The following is a 27738-nucleotide window of genomic DNA, read 5'->3' as shown; positions in this document are numbered from 1 at the left end:
CCATTAAGCAGTGTGTTCACCAAGAGGGACATGCCCTGTTCCCTGACACACATTTAATTAGCACTAACTAACTAGCAGGCAGGCTGGCTGGCAGGGAAACCAAATGTAGGGAGGGGAGGGAGGTAGGGGGTGAGGGGAGAGAGAGATTACTACTCCATCAACACAGGGCCATGACACACAGCCCTATTTTCTATTTCTCAAATCAGAACTTAAGAGACTGACTATAAAAACAAAGACTGTAGTGAGAGGAGAAGAGTCAGGCTGCATGATTCCAGTTCTGTAGTTTGCCTCCCCGTAGGACAACAGATACACACACACACACACACACACGTACACAAACACACACAGATGCTCCTGAGTTGTGCTCTCTCTTCCCTACAGCACCGACCAGCCTGATGTGTTATCATGCTCCTCCTAATTAAGCCACATAAATGAATGACTATTTGGTTAATGAGCCTGGAGCTGCAGGACCCACACAACCAGACTCTCGCTGTGAACAGCAGATCAGTGGGGGAAGAGATGGAGTGATGAGATAAAGAGATAAAGGACTGTGTCTGGCTCTATCTGCTGTGGGCATGGATGGAGGAGAAACAGAGGGACAGCAGGGACTGGAAGCTGACGCTTTACAGTAGAGAGGAAGTCCTTCACCTTATGTTGAATGGAAAATATAGACACCCATATCGTCACACTGTCTAACCAGATCCAGGAGTACTGTATAAACACGAATAAGGGTAGAAGAATGAGTGACTATAATCATTGGAAGAATCAGGCTCGCTCATAATGTATCAATTGTCCAAACGGCCATCTTAAATCTTGTCATTGCTTTGTCACACTTTGCTGCTAAACACACCTTGTTTTTCTTAAAGCACCACACGGCACAAATGAATTGTGAGTGTAGAAAGAGTGTAGATACGTCATGTGCTTAGTTACTCTCTGACAAACAGGGTGGCGTGATGAGAGGAATGCCCCTGAAGGAGGAAACAGAGAGGAAGCCTTCCTCCTCTTCAAGTATCCTTCTTAGAACTCTCGACTGAGCGCCGTGCCATAACATGTCCATGGCAGTAGCTAGGTTTCCACCCAATTGGCGACAGATTTTCACGTGAAGATTCTAAAATCTGCATGAAGAAAATATATGCATTTTCCAACAGTGGTGTTTCCACCAAATGGACTTGTTGTGGACAAAATGTACTTTTTCACTTGAACTTTCAATGTGTTTCCATCACATGTTCTACTCTACTGATAGTTTTGTCACAGAAACTGTTGGGTAAAATAGATAATAAGTCTACTCTGGTCTACGCACGTGCACTCTAGCCAACAGCTGGCAGATTCAGTGGGGGGTATGATAGTATGACATTATTATAGATAAGACAGAGACTATTTACATTTGTCAAACAGCAGTCAAGCATCAATCATCATGTCACCAGAATAAGACCCTCCATATTTATCGAAAGGGGCATCAAGCTCATCACTGTGCACTTTCACCACCCTGTGAAGTTCACCATAACTTATTTCATCTGTAGCCTAATACACTGCATGGTTTCCCAAGTCGTAGTGAGAGGACCACACATGTCATCGCGTGACTCCAAGTTTATTTGCGCATAAAGGCTATAATATCAATATTTGCGCATAAAGACATTTCCACCACCATTTCGTGCATAATTAATTTTACAGACACAACAAGATCCCACCATGTCAAAAAAACAAAGTATATATCTGCATTTATGAAATTGTACCAAATCTACATACTGAATGACTTATTCTGAACCAAATACATACTGAATGACTTATTCTGAATCAAATACATACTGAATGACTTATTCTGAACCAAATACATACCGAATGACTTATTCTGAACCAAATACATACTGAATGACCTATTCTGAATCAAATACATACTGAATGACTTATTCTGAATCAAATACATACTGAATGACTTATTCTGAATCAAATACATACTGAATGACTTATTCTGAACCAAATACATACAAATACATACTGAATGACTTATTCTGAAGCAAATACATACCGAATTACTTATTCTGAACCAAATACATACCGAATGACTTATTCTGAACCAAATACATACCGAATGACTTATTCTGAACCAAATACATACTGAATGACTTATTCTGAACCAAATACATACTGAATGACTTATTCTGAACCAAATACATACTGAATGACTTATTCTGAACCAATTGTCTTGTGAGTTTACTGACAGTTTACCATGTCCATTGTTTATGACATGTGTACATGCAGTAAGGATAAAATAGCCAACAATAAAGAGTTTCTTTGAATACAAACGGCAGTACTTTCCCAATAGGAAAAACATACAATGCTGGTTTCATATCTCCACGATAACCAAGAGGCAGCTAGCTATACATCATGCAGTGTCATGAGATCAACACACTCCTATAGATCCTGAGGTTAAACCATCAGGTGGAAAATAGCCTCTGACCATGAACCTGAGTCCCACTTAGGTAACACAAGATAGGTTGCTGGGAAAAACAGACAGCGCCACAAGCAATCCTGGTCAAAGTATCCCACTTACCTGCCACCAAAAGATCTATGTTGTTATTGTTCTCACACTATTCTGCACTCTGTGAACCCCCTGATTTGTTTCAGATATTGTTTACTCTCCACCCTTTTGGGATACGAGTGAACAATGTCACCAGATTGGTATATTGATACAATGATGTGTAATAATGTTGTGATTTGTGTTATTGGTGTTACCGTACCACATGTACTGTACTTAGGTAGTTCGCCCAATCATGTGTGTATTGTTCCTCACTTTCAGTCTCTCGTGCTCTCCTCCGTGCGCGTTCTCTCTCCCTCTCCCTACGGTGGCTCAGGAGGGACTCTGTACCCGTCTCCGTGTCCAGGCCATCCCGACTGCTTACTGCGTTGGCACTGAAATACACACATTTAAACAGTTTATTTGGATAACAATGAAACACACACAAAACACCTTCATAATTCCATACCATGTCTCCAAATCTCTTGCATTGTCCCAAGTTCAATGCACCTCTGTCTGGCATTATCTGTACAGTGAGGAGAACCTCACAGGGATTCATCTGAAATGATGCGTTATTGTGTGTGTGTGGTATGTGTTTCAATAAGTGTCATTAATGACCAGATACCCTGAGAGGAGATGGATGCTTTCTGTCCAAAGCTGTTTGATACTAATGAGGAGGGCCATTGAAAGCCCAGATGGTGCCTGTGGAGGTGTGTGTGTGTGTGTGTGTGTGTGTGTGTGTGTGTGTGTGTGTGTGTGTGTGTGTGTGTGTGTGTGTGTGTGTGTGTGTGTGTGTGCGTGTGCGTGTGCGTGTACGTGTGCATGTGCGTATGGTGGACGGGTAGAGCAGGTGTGGGCTGAGCTGAGACATGTGCAGTACAGGGCTGGATGGGATATGCTAGACGGCAGGTCATTCTATCAGAGGGGGTGAGAGGCTTTAGCCTCAGGGCAGCAGGGTAAGAGACACCTGTCTGATCGCCTGTGTTGGCTGATCCTGCGTGAGATTACCAGCCCCACCCACCCAAAACCAGAGGCCTTTGAAGCCCCAATAGCTTATTTCTGTCCCGCGGTCATTACTATCCAGAACCCCATGGATATTAAAAATAACACTGCACAGAATAACTACCCAAAAAGCTCCTCAAGGGCAATCCAGAGACACTGTTTGCTGACAGCTACAAAGAGGGGAACGTAAGCAACTTCATTTTCCACCCAGACATCCCCTGGCATGGTGCTATATTAACACAGAATATCCCCTGGCATGGTGCTATATTAACACAGAATATCCCCTGGCATGGTGCTATATTAACACAGACATCCCCTGGCATGGTGCTATATTAACACAGACATCCCCTGGCATGGTGCTATATTAACACAGACATCCCCTGGCATGGCACAGCGCTATATTAACACAGACATCCCCTGGCATGGCACAGTGCTATATTAACACAGACATCCCCTGGCATGGCACAGTGCTATAAGAGCACACTGCCCCTATGTCAAGAGAGAAGGTTTTGGCCCAGGGTGGAAACTCAGAATACGGGATCAGAGAGAGAGCCCAGCAGGAAAAGATCTCTCTCTGTGACGACTCCCCCATCCTGAGTGAGTCTGATCACACCTCTTCAAACTGTCCTGCAGACGAGGATAGTCACCACTCTCTCTCCCAGCACCTCACACAGGAGCAACAGAATCACAGACACCCCACCCAGACCAGTGAGACCTACAAGACCACGTCCTGAAGGACCTGCACCGGGAGATCCCACACCAAGAGGACCTACACCCAGACCACATTATCACCAGCCACACCCCAACCAACTAACACCATCCCAAGCAAACCCCGGCCCCACCCTATACAGGCTTCCCCATATCAGACCTATGCCCTATCTGCCCTAACATGACTGCAGGACATATGCCCAGGCCGTGAGCAGATCAACAGGCCCAACCCCCACTATTACACCTGCCCAAGCCCCATCCTGCGACCTAAGAGGTATGTATCAGATGCTCCACATGCTCTGCCCTACTGTGATGGTCCAGGCCAAACCACACAAGAACAACACTAGACACTATGGAACAAAAAGACGTTACTATCTCATCCTGGAATATACAAGGTCATCTACCTTTAGTCTAAAGAGCAGGAACCCAGACTTCATCAAAGAAATTGGAAATACAGACATTGTCATCCTACAAGTAACATGGTTACAGAGAGCTGGTAGTCTCTTCCATCCACCAAACTACCAGGTGTGAAACAGGGAAGAGACTCAGGGGGTAGGCTAATTAGGTATAGAGCAGACATAACCCACTCTATTACACAAGTCAAAACAAAATGTTACATCTGGCTAGAAATTAATAAGGCAATGATCTCAACAGAGAAAAAATGTCCTCATGTGTGCTACCTATATCCCCCCACTAGAATCCCCATACTTTAACGATGACAATTCTCCATCCTAGAAGAGGAGATCAACAATTTCCAGGCCCAGAGACAAGTCTGCGGCAACCTAAATGCCAGAACTGGACAAGTACTTAACAACCTTGGTACACAGGAGGGACAAACGCCTACCTGGAGGTGACAGCATTCCCTCCCCCATATGCCCCCCTAGACACAACTACGACAACATAACCAACAAAAATGGGTCGCAACTCCTGTACTCTGTCGGACGCTGGGTATGTACATAGTCAACAGTAGGCTTCGAAGGGACTCCTTTGGTAGGTTCACCTATAGCTCATCTCTTGGCAGTAGTACTGTAGACTACTTTATCACTGACCTCAACCCAGAGTCTCTCAGAGCGTTCACAGTCAGCCCACTGACACCCCTATCTGATCACAGCAAAATCACACTGCTTGAACAGAGCTGTGCTCAATCATGAGGCATCAAAACCAAAGGAACTGAATAATATTAAGAAATGCTATCGATGAAAGGAAAGTAGTGTGGAAATCTACCAAAAAACAATTAAGCAACAACGAATTCAATCCCTTCTAGACAATTTTCTGGACAAAATGTTTCACTGTAATAGTGAAGGTGTAAACTTGGCAGTAGAAAACCTAAACAGTATATTTGACCCCTCAGCTTCCAAATCAAATCTAAACATTTCAAGCAGACAACCTAAGAAAATTAACAACAATGACAAATGGTTTGATGAAGAATGCAAAAACCTAACAAAGAAATTGAGAAACCTATCCAACCAAAAACAGAGACCCAGAAAACCTGAGCCTACTATGGTGAATCACTAAAACAATACAGAAATACACTACGGAAAAAGAAGGAACAGCACGTCAGAAATCAGCTCAATGTAATTGAAGAATCCATAGAATCTAACCACTTTTGGGAAAATTGGAAAACTCTAAACAAACAACAACATGAAGAGTTATCTATCCAAAACGGAAATGTATGGATAAACCACTTCTCCAATCTTTTTGGCTATATAACAAAGAACAAACAGCAAAAAATATACATGATCAAATACAAATCTTAGAATCAACTATTAAAGACTAACAGAACCCACTGGATTCTCTAATTACATTGAATAAAACTACAGGACAAAATACAAACCTCCAACCCAAAAAGGCCTGTGGGGTTGATGGTATCCTCAATGAAATGATAAAATATACAGACCACAAATTCCAATTGGCTATACTTAAACTCTTTAATAACATGATCCTCAGCTCCTCAGATTATAATGGCGCTGGAGGGGATGGCTGCCGTTTCACGGGCTCCTAACCGACTCATTTTGTACATAATGTTGCTGCCACCGTCTCTTATGACCGAAAATAGTTTCTGGACATCAGAACAGCGATTACTCACCTCGAACTGGATGAAGATTTTTCTTTAATGAGTCCAACGCGAAGGATATACTGTTTTGTCGAGAAAATGCACAAATCCCGTGAAGAAAAGATGTATTCGCCGACGAGAGGTATACCACCACTACACTACCTTATTTTTGGCCAACGTGCAATCATTGGAAAACAAACTATGATTTAAGATTATCCTACCAACAGGACATTAAAACTGTAATATCTTATGTTTCACCGACATGTGGCTAAACGACGACACGGATAATATAGAGCTGGCTGGCTTCTCGGTGCATCGGCAGGACAAAGAAGCTACGTCCGGTAAGACGAGGGGCGGGGGTGAGTGTCTATTTGTTAATAACTGCTGGTGCGCGATGTCTAATATTAATGAAGTCATCGAGGTATTGCTCGCCTGGGGTAGAATACCTCATGATAAGCTGTAGACCACACTATCTACCAAGAGAGTTGTTATCTATATTATTCGTAGCCGTCTACTTACCACCACAAACCGATGATGGCAGTAAGACCGTACTCAACGAGCTGTATAAGGCCATAAGCAAACAAGAAAATGCTCATCCAGAAGCGGCGCTCCTAGTGGCTGGGGACTTTAATGCAGGCAAACTTGGTACCACATTTGTACCAGCATGTCACATGTGCAACCAGAGGGAAAAAAAACTGTAGACCACCTTTACTCCACACACAGAGATGCATTCAAAGCTCTCTCTTGCCCTCCATTTGGTAAATCTGACCATAATTATATCCTCCTGATTCCTGCTTACAAGCAAAAACTAAAGCAGGAAGTACCAGCTCAATTCGGAAGTGGTCAGATGACGCAGATGCTACACTACAGGACTCTTTTGCTAGCACAGACTGGAATATGTTCTGGGATTCATCCAATGGCATTGAGGAGTATACCACCTCAGTCACCAGCTTCATCAATAAGTGCATTTATGATGTCGTCCTCACAGTGAACGTACATACATATCCCAACCAGAAGCCATGGATTACAGGCAACATCCGCACCGAGCTAAAGACTAGAGCTGCCGCTTTCAAGGAGCAGGACACTAATCCGGATGCTTATAAGAAATCCTGCTATGCCCTCAGACGAAACATAAACAGGCAAAGCGGCCATACCGGACTTAGATTGAATCATCCCTGACGCTCGTCGGATGTGGCAGGGTTTGAAAAATATTACGGACTACAAAGGGAAACCCAGCCGCGAGCTGCCCAGTGACGGAGCCTACGAGTTAAATGCCTGTTATGCTCACTTCGAGGCAAGCAACACTGAAACATGCATGAGAGCGCCAGCTGTTCCAGACGACTGTGTGATCACGCTCTCTGTAGCCGATGTAAGCAAGACCTTTAACAGGTCAACAATCACAAAGCTACGGGCCAGACGGATTACCAGGAAGTGTCCTCAAAGTATGCGTGGACCAACTGGCAATTGTCTTCAACATTTATTATTATTTTTTATTTATTTATTTAATTTTACCCCCTTTTCGCCCCAATTTCGTGGTATCCAATTGTTAGTAGTTACTATCTTGTCTCATCGCTACAACTCACGTACGGGCTTGGGAGAGACGAAGGTCGAAAGCCATGCATCCTCCAAAACACAACCCAACCAAGCCGCACTGCTTCATAACACAGCGCGCATCCAACCCGAAAGCCAGCCGCACCAAAGTGTCGGAGGAAACACCGTGCACCTGGCGACATGGTTAGCGTACACTGCGCCCGGCCCGCCACAGGAGTTGCTAGTGTGCGATGAGACAAGGATATCCCTACCGGTCAAACCCTCCCTTACCTGGACGTCGCTAGGCCAATTGTGCATCGCCCCATGGACCTCCCGGTTGCCGCCAGCTGCGCCACCCGGGAGGCCCGTCTTCAACATTTTCAACCTCTCCCTGACCGAGTTTGTAATACCTACATCAAACAGACCACCATAGTCCCTGTGCCCAACAAAGCAAAGGTAACTTGCCTAAATGATTACTGCCCCGTAGCACTCACGTCGGTAGCCATGAAGTGCTTTGAAAGGCTGGTCATGGCTCACATCAACATCATCATCCCGGACATTCTAGACCCACTCCAATTTTCATACCGCCCCAACAGATCCACAGATGACGCAATCTCAATCCCACTCCACACTGCCCTTTCCCACCTGGACAAAAGGAACACCTACGTGAGAATGCTGTTTATTGACTACAGCTCAGCGTTCAACACCATAGTACCCACGAAGCTCATCACTAAGCTAAGGACCTTGGGACAAAACACTTCCCTCTGCAACTGGATCCTGGACTTCCTGACGGGCCACTCCCAGGTGGTAAGTGTAGGTAACAACACATCTGCCACGCTGATCCTAAACACTGGGGTCCCCTCCAGTACTCCCTGTTCACCCATGACTGCGTGGCCAAGCACAACTCCAACACCATCGTTATGTTTGTAGACGACACAACAGTGGTAGGCCTGATCACCGACAATGATGAGACAGCCTATAGGGAGGAGGTCAGAGACCTGGCAGTGTGGTGCCAGGACAACCACCTCTCCCTCAATGTGAGCAAGACAAAGGAGCTGATCGTGGACTATAGGAAAAGGAGGGCCGAACAGCCCCCCATTAACATTGACGGGGCTGAAGTGGAGTGGGTCAAGAGGTTCAAGTTCCTTGGTGTCCACATCACCAACAAACAATCATGGTCCAAACACACCAAGACAGTTGTGAAGAGGACACGACAACACCTTTTCCTCCTCAGGAGACTGGATTTGGCATGGGTCCCCAGATCGTCAAAAAGTTCTACAGCTGCACCATCGAGAGCATCCTGACCGGTTGCATCACCGCCTGGTATGGCAACTGCTCAGTATCTGACTGTAAGGCGCTACAGAGAGAGGTGCGTACGGCCCAGTACATCACTGGGGCCAAGCTTCCTGACGTCCAGGACCTATATACTAGGCGGTGTCAGAGGAAGGAAAAATTATCAAAGACTCCAGTCACCCAAATTTCTGTCTGCTAACACATGGCAAGCGGTACCGGAATGCCAAGTCTAGGACCAAAACGCTCCTTAACAGCTTCTAACACCAAGCCATAAAACTGCCCCCCCACCCTTGTTTTCACACTGCTGCTACTCGCTGTTTATTATCTATGCAAAGTCACTTTGCAAATTACCTCAACTAACCTGTACCTCTGCACATTGACTCGGTATCGGTACCCCCTGATTTTTTTACTTTAGTTTATTTAAGAAATGGTTTCTTAATTATTTCTCTTTAACTGCATTGTTGGTTAAGGGCTTGTAGGTAAGCATTTCTCGGTAAGGTCTACACCTTCACGTTTCACCGGTAAGATCTACACCATATTTGATTTGATTTGGCATATTCCCCAATATTTGGAACCAAGGTCTATTTGGAACCAAGGACAGATCACCCCAATCGACAAAAGTGGAGACAAATTTGACCCCAATAACTACCATGGGATATGCGTCAACAGCAACCGCAATCCACTGCATTATCATTAACATCAGACTCAAACATTTCCTTAGTGAAAACAATGGACTGAGCAAATGTCAAATTGGATATTTACCAAATTACCGTATGACAGACCACGTATTCACCCTGCACACCCTAATTGACAAACAAATAAAACAAAACAAAGGCAAAGTCTTCTCACGCTTTGTTGATTTTTTTAGCCCTTTTTCTCCCCAATATCGTGGTATCCAATTGTTGTAGTAGCTACTATCTTGTCTCATTGCTACAACTCCCGTACGGGCTCGGGAGAGACGAAGGTTGAATGTCATGCGTTCTCCGATACACAACCCAACCGGCCGTACTGCTTCTTAACACAGCGCGCATCCAACCCGGAAGCCAGCTGCACCAATGTGTCGGAGGCTACACCGTGCACCTGGCAACCTTGGCTAGCGCGCACTGCCCGCCACAGGAGTCGCTGGTGCGCGATGAGACAAGGAGATCCCTATCGACCAATCCCTCCCTAACCCGGACGACGCAAACAACACACACATTTCATACCACAGGGCCGGGGGGTGAGACAGGGATGCAGCTTAAGCCCCACCCTCTTCAACATATACATCAACGAATTTGTGAGGGCACTAGAACAGTCTGCAGCACCCAGCCTCACCCTACTAGAATCTGAAGTCAAATGTCTACAGTTTGCTAATGATCTGGTGCTTCTGTCCCCAACCAACGAGGGCCTACAGTAGCACCTAGATTTTCTGCACAGATTCTGTAAGACCTGGGCCCTGACTGTAAATCCCAGTAAGACAAAAATAATGGTGTTCCAAAAAGGGTCTAGTTGCCAGGACCACGAATACAAATTCCATCTAGACATCGTTGCCCTAGAGGACACAAAAAACTATACATACCTCGGCCTAAACATCAGCGCCACAGGTAACTTCCACAAAGCTGTGAACGATCTGAGAGACAAGGCAAGAAGGGCCTTCTATGCCATCAAAAGGAACATCACATTTGACATACCAGTTAGAATCTGGCTAAAAATACTTGAATCAGTTATAGAACCCATTGCCCTTTATGGTTGTGAGGTCTGGGGTCCACTCCCCAACCAAGAATTCACAAAATGGTACAAACACCAAATTGAGACTCTGCATGCAGAATTCTGCAAAAATATCCTCTGCGTACAACGTGAAACACAAAATATTGAATGCAGAGCTGAATTAGGCTGATACCCGCAAATTATAAAAATCCAGAAAATAGCAGTTAAATTCTACAACCACCTAAAAGGAAGCGATTCCAAAACCTTCCATAACAAAGCCATCACCTGCAGAGAAATTAACCTGGATATGAGCACCCTAAGCAAGCTGGTCCTGGGGCTCTGTTCACAAACACAAACACACCCCACAGAGCCCCAGGACAGCAACACTATTAGACCAAACCAAATCATGAGAAAACAAAAATATAATTACTTGACACATTGGAAAGAATTTACAAAAAAACAGAGCAAACTAGAATGCTATTTGGCCCTAAACAGAGAGTACACAGTGGCAGAATACCTGACCACTGTGACTGACCCAAAATTAAGAACATCTTTGACTATGTACAGACTCAGTGAGCATAACTGTGCAATTGAGAAAGGCCACTGAAGGCAGACCTGGCTCTCAAGAGAAGAAACTGAGCTGCACTTCCTAATCTCCTGCAAAATGTATGACCATAATAGAGACACATATTTCCTTCAGATTACACAGACCCACAAAGAATTCTAAAATAAATCTAATTTTGATAAACTCCTGTATACCACAGTGTACAATCACAGCAGCAAGATATGTGACTTGTTGCCACAAGAAAATGGCAACCAGTGAAGAACAAACACCATTGTAAATACAACCTATATTCATGTTTATTTATTTTCCCTTTTGTACTTGAACTACTTGCACATCATTACAACACTGTATATATACATAATATGTCATTTTAGTGTTTATTTCAATTTTGTTCATTATGTATTTCACTTGCTTTGGCAATGTAGAATATATGTTTCCCATAACAATAAAGCCCTTAAATAAAGCCCTTAAACTGACAGCAGTGTGGTGGTGAGGGAGCTGACAGCCGACATGTCTATGTTTGACCACAAGGTGGCAGTAGATGCCGCAGGAAGAGCAGAGGCTTGAAGAATAAAATCATCAGGCAGGCTGACAGCCAAGCAGCAGCGACCAGCAGCCCGCAGAGGACAAGAAAGAGCCACGATGTCAAACAGCGGATAAAGAGATACTGAAACATGACAGATTGCATGCTCTCAATACAGACTCCTGCAGTAGCTAAAACACTGCTGTAATATAATGGTAACAGCTCCAGCCCACGGGCCCACAGCCTGTCCTGCTACATTTAGCTTTGGGGCCTTCCTTTAACGAATGCAGTGAGAATCTGTAATCAGTCTGTTTGAAGTCAAAGTCTAGTGCTTGCATTCGGGTCAAACAAGCTTTGAGAAACAGGGTCTGGCTTCTAAGCGTTTAACCCAGCTATGTAATCACGCCACACATTGTCTGTCCTCATATCTCTTTATTAACGATGAACTGCAGTATGGGTCTGGATGGGTGCTTTTAGTGGCTCTACACGATGGGAAACATTGAATAGCAGCAGTCTCTCCCTGAAGATGTTTACCCTATCTATCATAGCTATTTCTGCCGTCGCTCTGGGTGCATATTCACCATGACGACTCTTAGCTAGCTACATAGATGAGCAGACTAGCGTGTTTCCACACAGATGGGTGGGCAGCCACTTCATTGGTGAGCAGTAAGTGAGAGTTAGCTAGCGTGAACCTTGGCACACATACACACCTACACACACAGAAGAACGCACAAACACACCTACCTCCCTCCCGTATGCGTTCGGCTCGGCCCCCGTGTGGGTTGAATCTCTGTGATGAGCTCTCCAGATTCTGATTAGCATATGGCTTGTGGTGAGTTAGAAAGGTCACATGGTGCACATGGTGTGTGTGTGTGTGTGTGTGTGTGTGTGTGTGTATTTGTGTGCACTTGTGTGTGTAATGATGTGTGCATGGTGTTTATGTGCAGTAGGACACAGACGCAGCCAGATCAGTGTACTCACTGGAATGAGGGTGGGCGGGAGTCACCGATGCCCCCTGTCCTCTCCAGGGGGGGTGGCAGCTCTGGGTGGCTCTCTGTACACTGGGACCCCCCATCAGAGTGGGAGCTCTCTGCCAGGACCAGCTGCAGAGACAGAGAGAGAGAGAGAGAGATTGTGAGTCAGAGACAAAATATCAGAGACCAATTAAGACATAGAGATGCACAGAAAAAGAGACAGACTGAAAAAGAGCATTCATGTGTTGCTATAGTTCCCAAGTCTTGTAGTGAAAGCTGGAAATCGAGGTTTGAGAAAGAGATACAAAACAGACAAAGAGAGGAACATACATATTCAGTCACAAAAACAGATATAGAAACATACATAAGACATGCAGAGAGACAGATCCAGGAACAGAGACAGATCCAGGCACAGAGACAGATCCAGGCACAGAGACAGATCCAGGCACAGAGACAGATCCAGGAACAGAGACAGATCCAGGAACAGAGACAGATCCAGGAACAGAGACAGATCCAGGCACAGAGACAGATCCAGGCACAGAGACAGATCCAGGAACAGAGACAGATCCAGGCACAGAGACAGATCCAGACACAGAGACAGATCCAGGAACAGAGACAGATCCAGGAACAGAGACAGATCCAGGCACAGAGACAGATCCAGGCACAGAGACAGATCCAGGCACAGAGACAGATCCAGGAACAGAGACAGATCCAGGCACAGAGACAGATCCAGGAACAGATCCAGGCACAGAGACAGATCCAGGAACAGAGACAGATCCAGGAACAGAGACAGATCCAGGAATAGAGACAGATCCAGGCACAGAGACAGATCCAGGAACAGAGACAGATCCAGGAACAGAGACAGATCCAGGAACAGAGACAGATCCAGGCACAGAGACAGATCCAGGAACAGAGACAGATCCAGGCACAGAGACAGATCCAGGCACAGAGACAGATCCAGGAACAGAGACAGATCCAGGCACAGAGACAGATCCAGGAACAGAGACAAATCCACACAAACATACATAGTTAAGAGAGTTATCTGAGCGACATAAGAGAGAAATTCCCTACTGGGCACACCATGCCATTTCAACGTGGATAATTGGGTAAAATTTGGTTGAGACGCTGATCAATGACATTTCAACTTATCACTATGCTTGCAACCAACTAAAAGCACAACCAAAATCCAATGGAAAAACATGGAGCTGTAGTCGTTGTTTGTGTCGGTCTGTAAGTTGTTGTTCGTATGTGTGTATGTTTGTATTTGGTGTGAATAAAAATAAAACACTAGAAAATATACTGTTCTTTTTTGGTTTAGTTGTCATGTTAAATGTTTTATCACTGCGCTTTCAACCATTTAAAGCACAACAAAGTTCAAATGAGAAAACGATATCAGATAACAAGTGACATGTGTTATCACTGTTCTTCATCTAATAGCACAACCAAATGACCTGGATTGCAGTTGAGATTACATTAAAAGTGCATAGTGCAAGTGACCAATGCTGCCGGAGATTCTGTGCAGATATTAAAGCAAGATCTCCACAGACCTGCGACCTTTGCATGATATCTTGAACATGCACCATTTCAATTTAAAGGAAATGCATCTAATGCTTGGGTCATTTCATCTGAGCCACTGGCTTAATCCTATTCTTGAACTTTTATTCTGGGTTTAGTTAGAGACATGAATCCAATATATAACTTCTTAACTTGTCGACAATAGGCTATTATTTATGCATTGCAAAAGTGATATTGAATCGTGTTTGGTTGTCGACACAACCAAATATGAACATTTCAAGGAGTATCTTCTAGGCACAGACTTAGTCCAGTTTGTCTAAAAATGAATAATTGATAGGTTGGATTCACGTCTCCATCTCAACCAAAAATCGAAGTTAACGAATAGGACTAAATCAAACCAAAATGTATTTAAAGTGCATTTAAAATGAGCTTTGATTTGATTGAGTCCTATTCTTTAACTTTGATTTTTAGTTGAGATGGAGACGTGAATCAAACATATGAATTATTCAATTGTAGACAAACTGGAATTAAAGCCAGACTAATATAAGTCAGTTACACAGATGGAACTATCCAAGCAGAAGATACAGTACATCTCCTTCAAATGTTGATATTTGGTTGTGTTAACAACCAAACACAATTCAATATCCAGTGTGTCTACAAATGAATAATTGATATGTTGGATTTGATTTTTGTCACTGACCACTACCATCATCTTGAGGATGATTATTGCCACTGACCACTACCATCATCTTGAAGATGATTTTTGTCACTGACCACTACCATCATCTTGAGGATGATTATTGCGAGATCTTCACTTACTAACTAAATAGATTCAGTGCTGCTATCAAAGTCTTTCCGACGGGAAGTTTTAACAGAGCAAATGAAACATAGCCATGCTTTAGAAGTCAAATATTATCAATTATACTATTTAGGCCAATATAACATTTGTGAAGTCATCAACAGCTATTGTTAAAATTCAGCCCAAGATTCAACTTATAATAGACCATGCATACAGGCCTATGGGTTTCAAGCTAATGGTTGATTTCAATAATAAATATGTTGGACTCATATCTCCATCTCAACCAAAAATCTAAGTTAAAGAATAGGACAAAATCAAATCAAATCAAACTTTAAATGCACTTTAAATCAAGTTTGATTTCATTTTGTCATATTCTTTAACTTCGACTTACTCTGGATGGGAGACCAACTAAAGGTCCTGCCCAGCCTATTGTTTTTTTTCTGACAGTGGATACAACTTGAAAATCTGAAGTTGTTTCAAAGGTCAAAATTAAACATATTTTATATAAGGTTTGTCTCAGTTTAAAATTGGTTACCATGATGACATAGACCTGAAATTTCATCCTCAAAACAAAAGTTTACGTTGATGACCTTTTGCAAATCCATAGATACAGCTGCTCCGCTTTCATGTGTTAAAGGAACATGCCAGAAGGAGAACCTAATAACCCAGGGATGTGTTTAAGACACCGGCAAAACCTCATGTAAAATACAGCCTTTTATCAAAATCTCTATTAGAAATTTTCAATACTTTACTTTTCATCTACCTGTTATGTTTTAGGATTGTCCGACTTCCTTAAAAAAGGTCTCACAATTGTTTCTGAGCGTTCTTACCCTACTCTTCTTGTTTTACCACTGTGCTGTGTTACAGTTGACTTGGTATGGAAGTATGGAAGTATTCTCTCATCACAGCATGGAAGTATTCTCTCATCACAGCATGGAAGTATTCTCTCCTCACAGCATGGAAGTATTCTCTCATCACAGCATGGGAGTATTCTCTCATCACAGCATGGAAGTATTCTCTCCTCACAGCATGGAAGTATTCTCTCCTCACAGCATGGAAGTATTCTCTCATCACAGCATGGAAGTATTCTCTCCTCACAGCATGGAAGTATTCTCTCATCACAGCATGGAAGTATTCTCTCATCACAGCATGGAAGTATTCTCTCATCACAGCATGGAAGTATTCTCTCCTCACAGCATGGAAGTATTCTCTCATCACAGCATGGAAGTATTCTCTCATCACAGCATGGAAGTATTCTCTCATCACAGCATGGAAGTATTCTCTCCTCACAGCATGGAAGTATTCTCTCATCACAGCATGGAAGTATTCTCTCCTCGCAGCATGGAAGTATTCTCTCATCACAGCATGGAAGTATTCTCTCATCACAGCATGGAAGTATTCTCTCATCACAGCATGGAAGTATTCTCTCATCACAGCATGGAAGTATTCTCTCATCACAGCATGGAAGTATTCTCTCCTCACAGCATGGAAGTATTCTCTCATCACAGCATGGAAGTATTCTCTCCTCACAGCATGGAAGTATTCTCTCCTCACAGCATGGAAGTATTCTCTCATCACAGCATGGAAGTATTCTCTCATCACAGCATGGAAGTATTCTCTCCTCACAGCATGGAAGTATTCTCTCATCACAGCATGGAAGTATTCTCTCATCACAGCATGGAAGTATTCTCTCATCACAGCATGGAAGTATTCTCTCCTCACAGCATGGAAGTATTCTCTCATCACAGCATGGAAGTATTCTCTCATCACAGCATGGAAGTATTCTCTCATCACAGCATGGAAGTATTCTCTCATCACAGCATGGAAGTATTCTCTCATCACAGCATGGAAGTATTCTCTCCTCACAGCATGGAAGTATTCTCTCATCACAGCATGGAAGTATTCTCTCCTCACAGCATGGAAGTATTCTCTCCTCACAGCATGGAAGTATTCTCTCCTCACAGCATGGAAGTATTCTCTCATCACAGCATGGAAGTATTCTCTCCTCACAGCATGGAAGTATTCTCTCATCACAGCATGGAAGTATTCTCTCATCACAGCATGGAAGTATTCTCTCATCACAGCATGGAAGTATTCTCTCCTCACAGCATGGAAGTATTCTCTCATCACAGCATGGAAGTATTCTCTCATCACAGCATGGAAGTATTCTCTCCTCACAGCATGGAAGTATTCTCTCCTCACAGCATGGAAGTATTCTCTCCTCACAGCATGGAAGTATTCTCTCATCACAGCATGGAAGTATTCTCTCATCACAGCATGGAAGTATTCTCTCCTCACAGCATGGAAGTATTCTCTCATCACAGCATGGAAGTATTCTCTCATCACAGCATGGAAGTATTCTCTCCTCACAGCATGGAAGTATTCTCTCATCACAGCATGGAAGTATTCTCTCATCACAGCATGGAAGTATTCTCTCCTCACAGCATGGAAGTATTCTCTCCTCACAGCATGGAAGTATTCTCTCATCACAGCATGGAAGTATTCTCTCATCACAGCATGGAAGTATTCTCTCATCACAGCATGGAAGTATTCTCTCCTCACAGCATGGAAGTATTCTCTCCTCACAGCATGGAAGAATTCTCTCATCACAGCATGGAAGTATTCTCTCATCACAGCATGGAAGTATTCTCTCATCACAGCATGGAAGTATTCTCTCATCGAAATATAATCCACAGGAAGTGTATGTAAAACCGCTTGTCGTGACAATGTAATGCATCACTGCTCCTAGCACCATGTACAAACTATACCTAAACCTGTGTATGGTATCATGTCAGCTATGTTAGCCGTGTGATAAGATGCAATGTAAATCATTGTTAACTGTCGATACTGTATAATATTGCTAGTAAAACTGTCAAGCCTGGTCAGGTGTGATGTCGTTGTGCAACCATGCCTTGGTTCATCTCCCATTGGCTGAGCTCACACCTGTATAAGGCGCATAGCATAGAAGCTCAACGAGTGTATCACCCCCTCTCTGCTGTAGAGTCTTGAGTGCTGTACAGTGGAGGCGTGACAGTGTGATCTCTCTAGGTAGATGCACTATACGGGGCGTTAGACTACATGTATGTTTATCTACACGTGGAGCCAGCGAGCCGCAGCGAGGCGGAGAGGAGAGCAACAGGAGTGGGGGCTACGGGACAGGTGGAAACGACGTGGGGGGCGCCATCCATCTCACTTACCCAGGACACCACTCTCCCGTTGAAGCAGGGCAACTTGGCGTTGTCATCGGAAATCTCCTCTTTGACAACCCTGTGGAACGGACAGACAAACACACGTGCAACGCACACACGCAAACGCATACACACAGAGAGAGAGAGAGAAAGAGAGACAATGAGTCAACACTAGGCACACAGCTGTTAGCCTAACACCCAGGAATCATCTCCACTAGCCTGCAATGCACAGCTAAAGCATATCGCGAGCGATTCATGCTTAATAAGTTGAATTTCCACTTTCTGACCATAACGAGCTTCACCACCATGTTACGGTTGACTTAGTCTATTGAATGCAGATGTTGAGTCTCATCCTCCACAAGTGATCTGCTGGCCCTGACTAAGCACAACAACATGATAATGGTGCAGAAACATGGACAAGCACTCCGCTCAACGGCATGTGCATTGTGCTGGTGTGTATATGTGACAGGTCTGGGCATTGGGGAAATACATTGAATTTGTATTTATCTTGCGCACAATATATACCGATCAAAAATAGAAACGCAACATGCAACAATTTCAACGATTTTACTGACTTACATTTCATATAAGGAAATCAGTCAATTGAAATAAATTCTTTACGCCCTAATCTATGGATTTCACGTCGCAGCCGTGGGTGGCCCAGTCAATCAGAATGAGTTTTTCCCCACAAAAGGGCTTTATTAGACAGAAATACTCCTCAGTTTCCTCAGCTGTCCGGGTGGCTGGTCTCAGACGATCCCGCAGGTAAAGAAGCCGGATTTGGAGGTCCTGGGCTGCCGTGGTTACACATGGTCTGCGGTTGTGAGGCCGGTTGGACGTACTGCCAAATTCTCTAAAAACGACTTTGGAGGCAGCTTATGGTAGAGAAATTAACATTCAATTCTCTGGCAACAGCTCTGGTGGACATTGCTGCAGTCAGCATGCCAAATGCACGCTCCCTCAAAACATGAGAGATCTGTGGCATTGTGTTGTGTGACAAAACTGCACGTTTCAGAGTGTCCTTCTATATTCACCAGCACAAGGTGCACCTGTGTAATGATCGTGCTGTTTAATCAGCTTCTTGATATGCAACACCTGTCAGGTGGATGGATTATCTTGGCAAAGGAGAAATGCTCACTAACAGGGATGTGCACAACATTTTAGAGAAATAAGCTTTTTGTGCGTATGGAACATTTCTGTGATCTTTTATTTCAGCTCATGAAACATGGGACCAACACTTCACATATTGCGCTCATGTTTTTTTCAGTATACATTATCGTCATAATATATCCACATTCCAAATAGGATATACCCTACCTCTCCACCCAGGGACAGGGTTGCCAGGAGTCAGAGGGGTATTAATAGAGGGATTGAGTGTGAGTCTACTTCAGTGTGTACATCTCAGATCGTAAATTTCCCACAAAAATACCTCCTAGTTACCCTCTAACCCCTGGGACAGCGTTTAGAATTAACCAGCCACACCTGCTGGGCTACTGTCACAGAGTACAGACTACAGACTCAGAGCAGGCCTGGTCTGGAGGCCTGGGATACACACAAAGACATAGACACACAGTCTATATCCTGGACCATAGGGCTGCAGTTATGCCTATTTTAGAGGTGGGATTAGCCAATATAGGTGTGAATTCTGAAAAGATCAGTTCAGTGTATCTTTATCTAACCAGTATAGTTCACCCAACAACATATCACTGTCTCCCAGAGAGTCCTGGAACATGAACAGGACAGAGACACTACTTCAAAGAAAAGCAACAAAGACTCTGATGAAGACTTTTACACGGGGTTTCTCCGAAACTGCAGCTCTATTGATTTACAGTTGTTCCCCCCTTCACGTTTCCAGGAGTTCCTACTCACATGACGACAGCGAGTGGCTGTGTGTGCTGCTGTGGTTGTATTATACTGTATTATGGGAGTGGAAGAGAGAGATAACCTAGTCTTGTGGCTGGAACTGACTAACACAGAGAGAGAATGCTTCTGTGTGTGTGGCCTGTTCTGTTCCACCACAGAGAGGAAGAGGGGGTGTGATTCACATCATTAGGTAGGAAGTGTTTGCATCCTCGCTGCAGAGCCACATGACCAACTGAAGGTAACTTGGGAGGATGTGGGAGCGGTCAATACAAACAATGGGCCTCTTATATATTGTTAGAAGTGAGTGCTAATTGAAACCTGTTCCAAATTTAACAACATCATATTGATCGATTAATGGTCAAGTATCCTGCTTTTGTGATTTAAGTTGACCTATAACATGAATCATCTCTCTCTTTCTCTCTCTATGGCTTTCTCTCTCTATGGCTTTCTCTCTCTCTCTCTCTTTCTCTCTCTATGGCTTTCTCTCTCTCTCTCTCTTTCTCTCTCTATGGCTTTCTCTCTCTCTCTCTCTCTCTCTCTCTCTCTTTCTCTCTCTATGGCTTTCTCTCTCTCTCTCTCTCTCTCTTTCTTTCTGTCTCTCTCTCTCTCTCTCTCTCTCACACACACACACTTTCTGTTAAAATCATTAAAACCAAAGGAATCCAGACACACGTCCAAAGCAAACAAAATGATGTGTCTCTGTAAACCATGACCTTTCTTCATGCATACTTTCATATTCAAACAGATTTCAGCAGCAGAATATGCCACACCGAGTTCCCCAATGCCTAAATACATCCAGAAGCTGTCTCATGAGGTGACACACACACAGAGGAGGGCTGCGTTTAAAAAGGGTGTCAGACTCTTGGTTATTCCGTCCTCACAACTCTCACTTCTCAAATCCGGCAGCTTAAACGAGTCTTAACAGATTTTACAGGATAATGGCAGAGGATTTACAGGGAGATTGCTACATATTCTAGTGGTGGGCCAGCTGTGTGTGTGTGTCTGTGTGCGCGTTTGTGTGTGTTGTAGGGATTAGAGTTGTTTATTTATATCCAGGACAGGAGGAAAGCTAGTTATAGTCTGAGCCAACAGCACAGGGTCAGGAGGGGCGACCAACCAGCCGGCTGGTTATAGTCTGAGCCAACAGCACAGGGTCAGGAGGGGCGACCAACCAGAAGGCTGGTTATAGTCTGGGCCAACAGCACAGGGTCAGGAGGGGCGACCAACCAGAAGGCTGGTTATAGTCTGGACCAACCAGAAGGCTGGTTATAGTCTGGGCCAACCAGCCGGCTGGTTATAGTCTGGACCAACCAGAAGGCTGGTTATAGTCTGGGCCAACAGCACAGGGTCAGGAGGGGCGACCAACCAGAAGGCTGGTTATAGTCTGGGCCAACAGCACAGGGTCAGGAGGGGCGACCAATCAGCCGGCTGGTTATAGTCTGGGCCAACAGCACAGGGTCAGGAGGGGTCGACCAATCAGCCGGCTGGTTATAGTCTGGGCCAACAGCACAGGGTCAGGAGGGGCGACCAATCAGCTGGCTGGTTATTGTCTGGGCCAACAGCACAGGGTCAGGAGGGGCGACCAACCAGAAGGCTGGTTATAGTCTGGGCCAACAGCACAGGGTCAGGAGGGGCGACCAACCAGAAGGCTGGTTATAGTCTGGGCCAACAGCACAGGGTCAGGAGGGGCGACCAATCAGCCGGCTGGTTATAGTCTGGGCCAACAGCACAGGGTCAGGAGGGGCGACCAATCAGCCGGCTGGTTATAGTCTGGGCCAACAGCACAGGGTCAGGAGGGGCGACCAATCAGCCGGCTGGTTATTGTCTGGGCCAACAGCACAGGGTCAGGAGGGGCGACCAACCAGAAGGCTGGTTATAGTCTGGGCCAACAGCACAGGGTCAGGAGGGGCGACCAACCAGAAGGCTGGTTATAGTCTGGGCCAACAGCACAGGGTCAGGAGGGGCGACCAACCAGAAGGCTGGTTATAGTCTGGGCCAACAGCACAGGGTCAGGAGGGGCGACCAACCAGAAGGCTGGTTATAGTCTGGGCCAACAGCACAGGGTCAGGAGGGGCGACCAACCAGACGGCTGGTTATAGTCTGGGCCAACAGCACAGGGTCAGGAGGGGCGACCAACCAGAAGGCTGGTTATAGTCTGGGCCAACAGCACAGGGTCAGGAGGGGCGACCAACCAGAAGACTGGTTATAGTCTGAGCCAACAGCACAGGGTCAGGAGGGGCGACCAACCAGAAGGCTGGTTATAGTCTGGGCCAACAGCACAGGGTCAGGAGGGGCGACCAACCAGAAGGCTGGTTATAGTCTGGGCCAACAGCACAGTGTCAGGAGGGGCGACCAACCAGCCGGCTGGTTATAGTCTGGGCCAACAGCACAGGGTCAGGAGGGGCGACCAACCAGAAGGCTGGTTATAGTCTGGACCAACCAGAAGGCTGGTTATAGTCTGGGCCAACAGCACAGGGTCAGGAGGGGCGACCAACCAGAAGGCTGGTTATAGTCTGGACCAACAGCACAGGGTCAGGTGGGGCGACCAACCTGCCGGCTGTACACTGGTCCATAGTCCAAGGCTTTCACTCACCATAACAGTCAGAGTACACAAAATATGTGTGAATCAAATGAGGATGAAAATGTCTTTAATAATTGAAGAGGATCAGTTCCTCAACCCTCCCTCCTCTTCCTGAAATTTCAGGTTCTCAAACGAATCCAAGTTACTGTACAGTAATAATAACAACATGAATATTCTAAGTGATGTAAATGAGTAGAGCATGTGCAGAACCAGCAGAGTATTCATCATACCAAGAGCACTGACGTCCTTGCCTTATATCATTAGCGTCAGAGAGCCTCTATGACAAAGATTTTACTGAGGTCTCAAACAAACATCTCAACCGTTGCCATGGCAAAACAGCATATTATCAACATCAAAGCTATCAAGTGATACTGAGACTGTAAGGCTATTTTACTACATGGGTTGAATTTACTGTGAATTTGCTGGAAAAATACAAATCACTACTAATTTGTGTTTTTACCAGGCGGTTGTGGGATAAAAACTCAACAGCAACCCAGATTGAAATTCTATGCTACACAAATCTATGCTTTAACTGCTAATTACAGACACACAATACGTCAAGAGATATAAGCTAAACAATCTATGCATAATCATACACAGATGGACTTAATTTATTTTCTGGGCAAACAATTCATAAAAAAAATGATGTGATGCACATTCACTAATCCTGATATCATTAGCACATAAGGAATATTTCATTACAATGAAATAAAACATTGTCTTCCTCCCCTTCACAACAGGGGGTCTACTAGGTAATACCTTGCACTGACTGAACATTTACAAATCAAACACTGTCTAATAACTGCAAGGGATTCCATGTGTTTCCTCTCTACAGGAGTCTTATAAGTCCCCAGCTAGTTTCTCTAACAGCCATACAGTACTGTCTGCAACTCTCTGGCTGCGTTTATATAGGTAGCTCAATTCTGATTCTTTTTTTTTCACTTATTGGTCTTTTGACCCATAACATCAGATCTTTATCTGACCTGATCGGATTGGTCAAAAGACCAATTAGTGTCTAAAGGCAACCTATGCAATCTATGTGGTACCAGCCATTTGATCCTTTGTGTGTCCCTGACCATCAGTGTTGTTTCCGTACTGTGCCAGTTGTACAGCCAGTACAACACTGCCTGCTCAAGGATTTCACTTTCACGTGTGATGTTCAGTGTGTGAAACAATTTAACACTGATATCCTAGTACAGATACCAATAGATCGAATTTGTTGATTGACATGACAAGACACATAGCACCAGCTCTTGTGAACGATTGAATAGGCCTAAAACACTGTACACTGTAGCGTGTTCAACAACCCCTAACCCTAACTTTAACTCTTTAGAGCAAACATGTTGTGTTTGCTTTCCTAATCAGGTGGTGGATCATCTCTCCTGGGGCCCCATGGAGCAGTCTGCCCCAGTCCTGCACTAGGACAGACTGGAGGGAGAGGGACAGGACAGAAGGCCCTGCTGAGGCCACAGTATAGACCCAACTAACTAACCTGCCACCAGTAAAAACCAGTTCCCTCACAAGGTCATGCTGCCTGCTGTGGGAAATGTCCGAGCTAGTGACGTTTCTAGCCTGTGTGTGTTAGACAAAGGACTGCCTGTCTCTCTGTGTGTGGGTTTCATCTTTTGATGTTTGTGATAACCTGGTACTAAAAACAGCTGGGCTCGCCAATCGTCTCTAAACATCTTCAATAGCAGAATTACTGGAACAATAGTCCAGTAGCACAATAACCTATTGGTAAAAGGAATTAAGTGTACCTTACTGGCTACTGGATAGCAGCTGACTGCATTCAGCACAAAGTCACCAGCTAATACAACAGTCAATATGATGACTCACTGTGATGACTCAATCCAAATAAGGACAGTACAATCATATTCACACCAGATGGAGAGTTGGGGCTTCTATAGAACTACTTTGTGAGTGTGTGTGTGTGTGTGTGTGCCTGCCTGCGTGCGTGGTGCTTGGCAACATGCTTGTGATGGTGTGAGCTTGTCAGAGGAGAAACAGACATTGACACAAATATGTCATCCTCCAAGGAGGACTCTATAACAAGTGGACCTCTGACCTCCTATTATTGGAGGTGTCCATGTTGTCTGAATGTATGGGAGCAGGGGGTGGGGGGGCGTGGGGCGCAGGGCGAGAGGTCAAACACCTTCTATTAACAAGAAACGTTTACCATCTCTATAGGCCTGTATGGCTGGGGGAGTATCAGTCTGCGCAGAAAGACTGAGTGACGACAACATAATAATGAGCGCAAAGAAAAGGTTGAGAGGATGTACTACTTATAATAAAAACATGGGTCTAACTACAATCATTCATTCTTATATTTAGCATGTATGATGAATTACTCATGAACGTTTCCTGTATTAATTCTGAACTAATACTAGTAAATACCGTTTGAGAAAAAAAGAGGGTATATCCCCTCTACAATAAATAAAGAAATCTGTGAATAGACCATAGGTTAGAATAAAAACATCTCTATTCAACATCTAGTCAGTCAGTCAGTCAGTCATATACCAACCTATTTGATGACAGTGATAATTCATTAAATGTCTGATGACATGCCACCAGGTCACAAAGAAAAAAGTTATATTGCTATCACTGGAACTCTATTGGCCAAAATAGTCCACTGTACACTGTCCATTCACAGGACAATAGGCATAACTATACAAGCAGTGACATGGGCAATTACAACGCTAGTTACTTATTAAATAGAGTATTAGTGTTAGCAAGGTTGTTCGGCACATTTACGTGAGGTATGTCAAGCAAATTCTTGCGCTACATTAGACGATTAAGGCAGGCCGTCAGTCCACGACACTCGCCTCTTTCAGGGGGTGCTCTTCTACCGGGCAGCCATGTTTCTACTCAGAGCATTTTCAGCTGATTTGCGGCCTACAGTCCCATGGCGAAATGACAAAAATGGTCAAATCCAAACAACGAAGAGTAAGCTTTTAAGTCAACGAGGTGATGTTTAACCCATTCGTTGTAACATGTACGACGAGCATATGACGCGTTGTGTTTTCCATGTTCGCTTGATTCACCTTCTGCCTAGCATCGGAGGTTATTACCTTTGTATGTAAACGATGTGTGTGTGTTTGTGTGTGTGTGTTCGTGCGCGTGCCTGTAAGACAGAGGGCCACGAGAGGGATACATGATCCCTACTGTGACCATTCAGTCAATTGGAATATTTAAGAAGCTTATTTGACGCATCAGATGAAATGTAATAGCCTATGTTATTACATTAAGTAAGATTAACAAGACATATATATGTCAAAGTTGTCATCATAGAGTCACGCAGTCACGTTTGATGGCTGTCTCCTGAAAATCGTGATTGGCTACAGTTAGGCTATGTGGCCATTATCGGCATCAATCTCCATTCTACTTTTGATGTTCTTCTCTCTCTTTATTCCCTATTCACATACGTGCTCCAAAGTCATAAACACACAAGAGAAACCTGTCTGGCAATAATTCATTTGGATTCGACCCCGAGCTAGTGCCCAACAGCGAACATGTGGAGGCTTTGTCAACGTAGCATATCATGTTAGATATGCTTATTACATGATGATGACCACACAGCGCAGCCTTATAAACGTCCAGGCTACAGTAACCTCACAACCAACATCGACAACAATATAAGCGGATCATGTTAAGTGTCATCATGGGATATTGGTGTGACGGGTCCGAACTTCAAATGAGGATCTATTATATTGCGCATTGGATACAATGAATGAACAGGTGCCAAACAGCAGATTAGACACCGCACAGTCCTGCGCGAATGTTACAATGTTGCAACCTTTGTTGTGAAATTGGACACATGTTTGTCAGTGTAACCAACCAGGGCTGGGCTACATGTTTACTTCTATGATAAAAAAAAAAATAAAAAAAACAAGACTACAACATACACGGCGAAGAAATTGGACGCTTTCATGGTGGCTACTTACCCAAAATCCTGGTCCATGGATTTGAAAAAGAATTTGTAGCTATTGACCGGACGATTGTTAAGGACATTTTTAAAATCCGCTAAAGTGACTTTCTCAGGAGAAACGGGTAATTTCACTAGATAAGGAGTCTCCTCCTCGTCAATGTGATATATTATTTTAGTCTCCGCCATGAGAGTGAGGGTAGGACAATCATTGACACAGGAAAGGAACAAGGGTTGGCAGTGCAATAATAAATAGGTTTATGAGGCTGTCTGTCTATCTATCCGTCTAAGACGAAATGCTACCGTGACAGCATGAATAAATATAACTGTAGACCTCACGCTGGAAAATAAATAACCTTGTCTTTGATAAATTAAGTAGAAATCTAGACATAATCGAGTTCTAAGTGACTGTATTCCAGCTCCAATGTGTCTCGGTACGGTGGCTCTCTCGGTACTAAAACAGGAAGGGACGGTCCACATCCTTGCGATATCGAGTTGGTAATATTTCCATTTTTTTCCAGTAATTCGTTAGACATTGCTGTCATCTAGTGGTGTGTTTAGGCTAGACTGCTAATGTTCTCCATTATACGGTACCAGTCACAGATAGTACTGCAGTCTGCACCATAAAGAAAGAAGGGTTTGGAGAACACATTTTATTCAGTAAACCTTTGGTGTTGATTTTCAGTAATAGTCTTAACTGTTGATAATATTGATAATTATATTGATTACTAAAATTAGATATATCTAAATATATTAAATCATTATCGTCGTTATTATTAGCCTTCTTTACAGTCATCTAAGTATTACAACCTTGATACAATATATCCAATACCCAATATCACTGTAAATCAATGTAATAATTACTAATTCATTACAATAATTATGATAATTGTCAATATTATCATCAAGGTGTACAGATTTTCTTGATCACCTTTCCGTCCAATTCGTCAGTAGATGGTAGTCTTGTGCTGCTGTACAGTGGCAGCAGCGTCTATCTACAGCAACTGCTTGAAAGCTATGG

At 44.1% G+C, this 27738-nt stretch overlaps 1 protein-coding gene across 3 annotated transcripts in view; it reads right to left on the bottom strand.

The window, feature by feature from the left end:
• The window catches only part of dvl1a (dishevelled segment polarity protein 1a), a 49480-nt gene extending 21969 nt beyond the window's left edge, over positions 1 to 27511 (bottom strand). The window contains exons 1-4 of one of the 3 annotated variants that reach the window (XM_036947077.1): positions 26737 to 27511; positions 18361 to 18430; positions 12857 to 12978; positions 2792 to 2910 (exon numbers count right to left, since the gene is read on the bottom strand). In XM_036947077.1, coding sequence (XP_036802972.1) covers positions 2792 to 2910; positions 12857 to 12978; positions 18361 to 18430; positions 26737 to 26906 — 481 coding nt within the window. In that variant the 5' untranslated portion in view covers positions 26907 to 27511. The remainder of the gene's footprint in view (positions 1 to 2791; positions 2911 to 12856; positions 12979 to 18360; positions 18431 to 26736) is intronic. The other 2 variants (XM_036947075.1, XM_036947076.1) reach the window with 2 other exon arrangements.
• Positions 27512 to 27738: the final 227 nt, after the last annotated feature.

The sequence above is a fragment of the Oncorhynchus mykiss genome, chromosome 16 (genome assembly GCF_013265735.2).
Source record: "Oncorhynchus mykiss isolate Arlee chromosome 16, USDA_OmykA_1.1, whole genome shotgun sequence".
Classification (NCBI taxonomy): domain Eukaryota; kingdom Metazoa; phylum Chordata; class Actinopteri; order Salmoniformes; family Salmonidae; genus Oncorhynchus; species Oncorhynchus mykiss.
Note: the sequence above shows the minus strand (reverse complement) of the source record. Positions and strands in the feature narration are given on the sequence as shown.